General features: G+C 44.5%; 1 protein-coding gene across 2 annotated transcripts in view; it reads left to right on the plus strand.

The window, feature by feature from the left end:
• Nucleotides 1-9,970, plus strand: part of Vit (vitrin) — a 123,104-nt gene that overhangs the window by 60,308 nt on the left and 52,826 nt on the right. For both annotated transcript variants that reach the window (XM_005390859.2, XM_013517634.1), the window contains exons 4-5: nt 1,610-1,766; nt 7,758-7,891. In XM_005390859.2, the coding sequence (XP_005390916.1) occupies nt 1,610-1,766; nt 7,758-7,891 (291 nt within the window). The remainder of the gene's footprint in view (nt 1-1,609; nt 1,767-7,757; nt 7,892-9,970) is intronic.

Here is a 9,970-nt window from a genome sequence, read left to right on the forward strand (position 1 = left end):
GAGTGTTTGGATACAGCTGGAAGCCATTAAGAACGCTGAGACCATCTTGGTAACTCAGAGGGTGGGTGGCCTGGCAGAGCTCCTGGATTTGTGTGTGTAATCAGAGATTCTTAGCCCTAGAAAGGGTTTTATTTCTACCTCCCACCCAGTGTAGAAACCCTCTCTTCAACTATTCTCCTTGCATATTTCCGCTGACAGCCCATTCATGGCTCTATGAGGCAGCCCATTCCTCCCAGGGTGTCAATTCCTAGAAAGTTCTTGGCAAAATTTGCCTCTATGGGAAATTTACCTTATAAGTTCTAGTTCAGCTCTCTGGCACACAGCAGTCCTACACAGGAAGACAACTAACACTTGCCTTCAAAGTGTAGCTCTCCTATGGCAGAAGGGGCCATTTCGGTCAACCATCACTGCCATTCTGTGGCTTCCATCCCCCTCCTGAGCGTGCTGCTCTCAACTGTGCTACAGTTCAGAGTCTCTTCTGAAGAAGGAGGCTCAGAGCTGAATACATTCTTGCCTGGAGGGGCACGTGATTGTCATCCAGGGAACCTTTTCCTTAAGGAGTTTTTGAGGGAAAAATCTTCGCAAAGAAGTTGCACCCCACCCATTCTTTCATAAAAATACTGTCAATACAGCGTATTCTCTACCTCATAACCAAGCAAACTCTCAGCTCCAGAAAACATGCCTATTGGGTAGAAATAACCTACAGTAGCAGTAAGAAAGCAAGTAAGAAAGAAAGCAGGGAGAAAAGAACTGATGAACTTCCCTGGGTGCTTCGGGGAGCGGGGAGGCGGGGGGGGGGAGTTCCTGGCCTTCTACCAGGTGTTGAGGCAGATGAGAAAATATGGCTCTGACAGTGACTAGACCTTGAGCAATGGTAGCAAAGCTATGGCTCATGTGCCATAGCCGGTTGTTTGTTATCATTAAAAGCTCCAAAAGGTTCGCCCTTGCTGGCCTAGAGGAGCCTGTCAGACCAGGACAAAGGTCGCTTTCATTATATTTCCCCCTGTCCAAAAACCTCCCGTTGTGTCCCACCTCCTGCACAAAACACAAGCACTTGAGCCTCCTGATCCGGGTTCACCCTAGCATTGCACTGCCCTCCCACAGGCTCAGGCATGCAGCCTGTGGCCAGCAGGTCACTTTTTCCCAATCATCTCTGACTCCAAGATCCACACACCCCCCTTCTTTTCCCTTTCTAGAATAGCTTTCCCTCCTCCTGTGAACTTGTCTGAGAGTTTTCTCTTCTTGGGTTAGGAAGAGAACATCTGAAAAGCCAGTAACCTCCTGCCATTGCCCCAAGGTTATTCCGGATCACTGGAGGTGGATCTTCCCCCAGAGTTCTCTTCTTTAATTGATTGTGCGAATAAGCACAGGAATCAGCTTTTTAGTTTCACTTTCAGCAGGTTAGGTCCTTTACATGCTCACTGTTGTTCTTTTGGTCTAAGTAATGTCCTAATTACAGCTTTGCCCTCATTACCAGGAAGGGACGTGGGCTTAATTCAGGTTCTGACTTTTAGAGATTAAGTAAATGAATACGTATGACCTAATGGAGTCTCCTCATATATAAGCTAATACCACAAAGTGTAACTTCGACTTCCTGTTGTATTCCCAGCTGTGCCTCAGATCAACTGTGACGTCAAAGCTGGAAAGATAACCAATCTTGAGTTCATTGTGAAATGTCCAGCAGGATGCCAAGAATCCAAGTACCACGTTTATGGCACTGGAGTCTACGCTTCTTGCTCCAGTGTCTGTGGTGCTGCAGTGCACAGGTGGGTGGCTCTGACCTTCTTAATAACTAGCAATCAAGGGGCTGGCAGGGACCATCTGGGGCACAGTTGTTGTACTTAGTGGAAAATGTACAAATTTAACTGAGTCTTGCTTTATAGCTGGGAGCCTTATTGGGAAGGAATGACCCAGAGGTCACACGTGGCCCTACATCTCCTTCCATAGCACTCTTAGAGAGGACAACACCTTACACCTTGGTGGGAAAGGAAAGAATGCTATTCTTCATGATCATGGCAAGGAAATCCAAGTTCTTGATGCTATGCAGCATTTTCTCCCCTCCCTGGATGGGCTCAGCATGGAAATGCTGAGGAAGTGGTCAGGAAATATCCAGAAATTTGGAGGAAAAAAATCAAAGTTGTGGTGATGGCCTGAAGATAAATGGGATAAGGAAACGAGGAGGGAATAACAGGGGCACCCTCACCCAGCTGTTGGTCTGAGACTTAGGAAGGTAGACAAGAGGCATGAATTACTTTGGACTAAGTCACTGCCTAAGTGAGGAGCAGCAAAGGTGACCTTCACAGGATCTTCAGACATCTTATCCTTGTTTGGAGTCCAAAGACAAGGAGACGCATGATTTCTTGATATATTTGATGATAAGGCTAATGGGCATGTGACAAGCACTTCACCCACCTTGTGTTCTTAGTCTTCCCAACAGTTCCCCTATGTTGTATCTACCGCTCCTGTGTGCAGCTGAAAGATGAAGTTAAGCAAAGTAGCTTTTCCTAAAGCCACACAATTAGAAAGTATCAGGGTGGGGACTTGAACTTAAGTCCAGCTGACCGTGGCACCTGTACTCCTGAGTGCTGCCAGCACAGCTTTGCAACATGGCTCTTAAGTCAGTGCCCAGCTACCAGGTGCTGAATGAAGTCTCTGAATTTTTCAGGCTTCTGGTATCATTTTTCTTTATTGACACGTAAGCCACAGTTGGCTGCTGTGTTAGTTACTTTTCTCTTGTCACTGAGACAAAATACCCAGCACCCAAGGTTAAAGGAGGAAAGGTTTATTTAGCTCACAGTTTGTGGAGGTTTCAGTCCATAAACAGTTGGCTCCAAGGCAGGGTGGCACATGGCAGAGGGGCAACATTCATGGCAGCAGAAGATACCAAGAGCAACAAGAAGGAGAGAGAGTGAGTGGGAAGCCTCTTTCTGTCCCTTACATTATTATATGCAGACTATCAGCGCTAGGGCAGGTGTAGCACTCATACCCTTAACCCATGAATCAGTCACAAACTCTAGATTCAGCTACCTCTGAAAAGCTCAACCCAAAAATGCATGAAGCTTTGGGGAGACATCTAGACACTAACCATAACAGTTGTTTGGTTGTAGTTCTGCCGTAATAAGAGGAGATGATATAAAATCCATTCCCTGTCAAGGTGGCTGGTCAGTACACACCATGGAATTTGGCAGGGGCAGTTATAAAAAACAATGCATAAAGTAAAGTTTGAGAATTATTAGTAGATTGTATCAGGCATGCTTCCCTTTGCCTCGTGATTCCAGAGGGGTGATGAACTCACTGGTTTTTCAGTTGGCGAAGGATAAGCAAAGCTCTCTTCAGGCTAAGTAGTAGAATATAAAAGAAAACAACACCAAACACAATTTCTTAACTCCAAATTATGGAATAAAAATAGTTTTCATTTCCCCAGAAATCAATTTCATACAAAGGACAAAGAAGCACATGTCTACACACACGTGTATAAATACACATGTGCACAAACACATGTGTGCATGCCTCCCTAGGATTATTTCCCCCACACTCGGATCTCTACCCATATGCTTACACAGTCATGCATGTCTCCTACACGTGTTGATATATGCATGTGCATCTTAGCACATGCACACATCTTCACATACATGTTCATGCCTGCACAGCCCCCAGCAGGGTCAGCACCCTCCAGTGTACGTGTGTGTAGACACTCCAGCGTCAGTGTAGACAGTGACACCTGCTGCAGGTGCTGAGCCGGTCTTAAGGTTGCCTGTATTTTTCCAGTTGCGCCCTTAGGTGTTTGACACCTTGCTATTCTGGCATTTGCTGGCTCTCCCCTGCTCTTCTACATTTCCTTCGCAGAACAGAGCCACAGTAGTAAATCTGACCTCACCAGAGATGTCATCAACAAGTAATCTTTTATACAATGAGGCTCTCCTGGATTTATCTCAGTCCTATGAGGCTACCACGATCATCCTCACTTGCAGAGGAGAAATGTAGGCACACGGAAGATAACTAAACTGCTAGCTGCATGGTGAAGATTAGAACTTGTGTCCCCTGACTTACAGCCCAGAGCCCAAGCCACACGTTTATACAAAATTGAGGAAGCCCAGCACCATTTAAGGTATTAAGTGAGGATTTGAGGGGGTGTAGACTTTGTAAGAATAAAAGTTGGACAAGGTTGTATGCAGGACAGAAGCAGTCTTGGGAAGGAAAATAACAGCATTCACGGGACCAGGGCTCTGCAATCCCCGCATAGGAGGTAGAGTTTAGGAACACGGCGGGAATATGGATGAGGGTGGAAGAGCAAAGCTTGAATGCTGCAAAAACATTGGCTGCTTGAGCAACTGAGTACCATTGTGGCTTCCCAGACGGCTGGCTGAGAAAGCGGAAAAACTATTTGGAAAATGGCATCACTATCCCCAGGGAGGATGAATAGAAGTCTTAAGGAAAAATGGAAGTTTGGATGGAATTAGCTTTCTCGTGAATAGAGCAAGTCTGTTTTCAGAAGACAGGATTTACGACACCGGGAGTAGAAAGTATACTGAGATCGTATAGTCACTGTCCTGCCAGAATCCCCTCCATTAGAACTGGGAAAAAGGAGAGAGAAAGCTGTGCTTAGACATTAGGTTATACTGAATTAAAGGATTTAACAATCCTATACATTCGATTTCCATGCTCGGATGTCTTCTTACAAGCCATCCCCTGATTCCTCCAGACTGAAAGGTAAAGGACATATCTGAGGCATCCTATTTTCACTCACTCTATCCTAAGCTGATCCCTGTATTTAGAGTGGGACCAAGTATGGGAGGGAGGGCGGATTTCTCGAAGATGCAGCTATGAAGAGGCCATCTCCACGCAGAGCATCCTTCTGCCGATTTCTGACACACACCCATCCTCAGAACAGCAGCCCTTCAAAGCCTGATACGTTGGTTTCTTGTCCCTTCTCTCTGAGCCAAGGAGCTGACCTTTAACTTAGCTTAGACTCTTAGTATCTGAGTCAGGGAAGTAGCTATAACATCAAAGAGCCATGCAGAGCATCTGGGGAGCACAAAGAAGGAGAACTTGCCCTGTTCTTTCCAGGACAAGAATACAGATGACATCACATTCAAGCAGGTGCCGTTGTGCCACCATCTGCTCCCAGGTGGAACCACAGCCTCTCTCTAGCTCTCTCTCTGTCTCCCTCTCTCTTTCTCCAGTATCTGCTACATCAGCCAAGTCTCCCTGCTAGGAAACACCTGTGTTCTTAGTCCACCCATGAGACAGTTGCTTCCCCAACAACAAAATCTCATAAGAATGCAATGCTTCCCTGTCTAAACCATCCCAGACTCTGTGTCTCCAGTCTTGTGTAATTCTCACAGGAACAGCCCAACCATGGGGCCTCTGACTCCTCAGTCAGAGCAGGGATGTGCGCATAGAGATCCTCAAAGAGCAGCTCACGGGGCAATGGGGTATAAGCCCAAGGGCAGAATAATTTCTCTGTAGAAAAAGAAAAGTGTAATGGCTATATCCTTTGTCTCATTAATTATAAGTAAAGAGAGCATAGTGTCATTTTTAATAATTAGAATTTTCAGCCTAAGGCAGCCATGCACTGGTAAATGCTTAACAACTAGCTCTCCAAAAGGGGTGAACCTGATTTGCCAATTTCCATGTATGAAAACTCTCACCATGGTCGACTGCAAGCTACCAAAGTCGAGGCCACCAGCTCTCAACATCCAGCAAGCTCAACAATCAGGTCCTGAAAGTTGGTTGTCAGTACCGACCAAGCAGCACTGGTAGGATTTTTTCCATGGAGGCCTGGGACACTGTCCTTTCCATATGAAAATTTCTGATTTAGCTGAGAGACAAAATTCGTTCAAAAGGTGTTTAGGAAGTAGTACAGGATGGGACAAAACCAGAGTCCACAGTGTGAGAACAAGAATCTGAGGGGCTGGGATAGCAGCGCCAGCATCTTCTCTAAAGAAAGGAGGCGTCGGGGACTGCAGCTGGAGAAGAGGGTATCTGGTGGGGTGGGGTACAGCCTGGAGGGAGGGAGGAGCTGGCTGGCCTGGCAGCTCTGTGCTCTTGGGTCCTGAGAGGTCACCATGACCAAGGAAACAAGCCCCGCATGGGAGGTCAGTTAGACCTGGGTTCAGACCTCTCTTGCAGTTCGCTGGGTGCAAAATTTTGAATGAATCACTCACAGGACCAGCCTGTTTCTACGGAATGGGAATAACGCCATTCCCTCCTCACCAGCACTCAGAGCTTTGCTGGGAGATCCCAGGGAAATGCCGTATGTGAGATGATTTTAAAGCAGTTAAGTGCTTTATGTGTCAAGTATTATTATCTCTTTCCTTCTGGGCCATTGCAAAGTTGAGTGTTGAAAATTGTTAACTCACCACAAAGGTGGGAAGGCAGGAAATGGCAGCTCTCATTCCTGGAGGGGAGCAAGGGTGCTGATGGGAACAGATCCACCTTCTTTTCTATTCCCCAGCTTGTAAATTACAGATACCCAAAAGAGCCGTGTTAGGCTCCGGGACAAGGAAATGACAGTGGAAGAATGCTGTTTAGGAACCAGAATGGACCCCCTGCCTAACAGAAAGAAAAGCATGACACATGCATCACTTGACATTAGGACTTTTCCTGACAGAATCCTGGAGATTAAAGACACAATTGCCAGTCTTTGGGGGATCTCTCTCTCACTGGCCCAAAATAAAATAAGTAATCTGAATTACTTCATACCACCCTTTTAAACAACTGGATTTGTTCTGCAGTGTCACAAAACCAAAGTGCAAATTGTCAGGGGGAAAAAGAGTCTTACTTATGGAACCAGTGGGCTGATTCCACACCTTGGCTATTGTGAATAGCACCACAGTAAAGAAGGGTATGCAGGTATCTCTACTGCGTGCTGACTTTGGCTCCTTCGAGTGTATACCCCGGAGTGGTACAGCCGAGTCTTATGGTAGTTCTCATTTTAGTCTTTTGAGTCGGCCAAATGCCCAACAATAGATTAATGGATAAAGGAAATAATACAGATATCATGTCATTTGTAGAAAAATGGATGAAACTAGAGATCATCATGTTAGGCAAAATAAGCCAGACTAAGAAAGGCAAGTGTCGTATGCCTTCTCTTGTGTGTGGAATCTAGAGAGAAAAAAAGATGACAAGAAAATAGAAGAGGGACTGATAGGGGATGGGTCGGAGTACGGAGGGGTGAGGAAGGGTAGTCGGGAAGGCAGATACAACCAAAGCACACTATATGCGCACATGGAAACGCCCCAATGAAACCTATGACTTTGTACAATCAATATGCATTAATAATTATGAAAAGGGAAAGCAGGGGGAAAAGAAGAGGAGAAAGGGGAGAGGGAGGAGAAGAAGAGGAAAAGGAAAGAGAAAGAACAGGTGGGGAGCCAGGAGCGAGAGCGCGTACTTGTAGTGTCAGCTACTCAGGGAACAGAGCCAGGAGGGTCACTTGAGCTCAGGAGTGCAAGGCCAGCTGGGGCAACACAGGGAGCTGGAGATGAAAAAACGAGGGAAATGGAAGTCTAAGGCATGTGGCAAAGAAAGATTCCCGAAGAATGAAACACTCAAGTCTTATAAGAAGGAAAAGGACATTTGACGTGGGAGGTCAGAGGCCAGGCTGAGTGACTGAGGCACCGTTCTTGGGGGGAGCCTTTGCTCCTCATCTCCGTGCTTTCAGTCGTTTAAATAGAGATGGGGGCTGGTCTGATCGCCTGTTGGCCTCAAGCAGCATCTCTCTACTTTCTTCAAACATCTTTCTCTTCTCACAGTGGTGTGCTGGACAATTCAGGAGGGAAAATACTCGTTCAGAAAGTGGCTGGACAGTCTGGTTACAAAGGGAGCTACTCCAATGGTGTCCGCTCATTGTCTCTACCACGATGGAGGGAATCCTTCATCGTCTCAGGTACGGCCACACTGGGAAACGCTGCCCACTTTCAGGTACCTGGGAGACCTCCCAGGATGAAAAGTGGGGGTTTTGGGGGCGTACTGTTAGTTTTTATTGTCTTATTTCTGAAGCATTAATTCGTCTGAGAATTGGGATCGTGAAACAATGAATATAACGACATGGTAAATCACTGCAAAGTCAAATCTGAAACCAGGAAAAGCCTCCAACTGCTCATTTCAAAGACACTGCACCTACCTGTAAACCATATCAAATTTTCAATAAAATAACTAAACAATGAAATTTAATAACTTGGGGTTTTTATCCCAGTACTCAGGAGGCTGAGGCAGGAAGATCATTGTGAGTCTGAAGATCAAGTGAGCTCAAGGCCAGCCTGAACTGCACATCAAGACCCTGCTTCAAAAAGACAAAATAATAATAATAACAATAATAACAACTTGGGTTTTTAACTAGTCCTTTGGCTACACCAAATGTGCTCCACTTCCAGAAACTTAACCATTGAGATTTCTGATAAATTAATAGCTGGGACAGATGCTTAGAGAATTGAGCCACAATTTTATTTTAGCTATTTTAAATTTTTGCTTAATTGTTCCACTGTTTTGTCAGTTCTCCCTGTCTAAATTGATGTGATTTTTTTGGTACATAATCATTTTCAGCTTCCCCCACGTGTGTTCAGTCTTACTCCCTCTTTCAAAAAGATAGCATCAATGATCTAAGACCGCTGTGCTATGTTTTCACAATTACAAGATAACCAGATATTTATGTAGTATCATTACCCACTTTCCCACTTGTTTCTGTTTTTGTGAATTTCTCCAGCCCAATCTATTTTGAAATTTTTATATTTGCAGAAAAATTAAAGAACGGTGCAATGAATACCCACGTTCCTTTTTTCTAGGTTCACTAACTGTTAGTATTTTGTCACTTCTGTTTTACCTACCTACCTGTCATCTACTAAACTCTGTTTTGAACCATGTGAAAGTGAGCTGCATGCATCGTGACACTTTATACTTAAACATTTCAGCACATATCTTGCAGGAACATGAACATTTTCCTAAATAATGACAACACTAGTACCACACCTAAAAAGTAACATCAGTACAGTAACATTATCTAACAAAGGTTAGGGAGGGTGAGGCAGGAAGATCACAAGTTCGGGTCCTAACTGGGCAACTTAGTGAGACCCTGGCTCAAATTTTGTTTTAAAAATTTAAAAACTAAGCTGGGTGGGGTGGTGCACACCTATAATCCTAGCACTTGGGAGGCTGAGCCAGGAGGATTGCTACAAGCTGAAGGCCAGCCTGGGCTACATAGTCAATTAAAGGTCAGCCTGAACTACATAATGAGACCCTGTCTCAAAAAACAAATGAACAAAAATAATTTGTAGGGCTGGGGACCGTAGCTCAGTGCTACAGTGCCCCTAAATTCAATCCCCCAGGGGCAGAAAAAAGAGCACTTTTATTCAATGATCTCCAAAATATTCTTTATAATAATTTCCTCTTCTTTTTCTTCTTGTTTGATCACAATCTGAACAAAGATTATAAACTGCATTTTAGTCATTGTATCTATTTAGTCTTCTTTACTTCCCCACTACATTAGCTCTTTCGATCAAAAATGGCATTGACATCTACAATGCCCAGGACAGCTGTCTGATGCTATTTCTTACAATCTGAACCAAAACTATGCTCATCTGTTCCCTTATGATTAAATTCAGGTTAAATATTTTGAAAAGGATAGATAATACCACAGCACATACATTGGTCATACCAAGAGGTGGTCATGTCAAGAGGCATAAAATAGCTTGTCTCATTACTGGTGATACTAAATTTGGTCACTTGGATATTTTACCGTATCTCTCAGGGTAAGATACTTGTATTAATAAGTGATCTGTAGGATGATACTTCAAAACAAATGCATAACTTGTTCTCCAATAAATTTCACTTAACATATTTAACAGCCATTTCTCATCTTTACGGTAGCAAATATTACATTAGTACCGCAGTCCTCAAAATCAGGAAGGACTGGTCCAGGACGCCCTCTGAATGTCAACATCTTCAGGGGCTTAAGTCTCCAGTGCAATGA

Source organism: Chinchilla lanigera, unplaced genomic scaffold (assembly GCF_000276665.1).
Source record: "Chinchilla lanigera isolate Chin_1 unplaced genomic scaffold, ChiLan1.0 scaffold00040, whole genome shotgun sequence".
In the NCBI taxonomy this organism is placed as follows: Eukaryota; Metazoa; Chordata; class Mammalia; order Rodentia; family Chinchillidae; genus Chinchilla; species Chinchilla lanigera.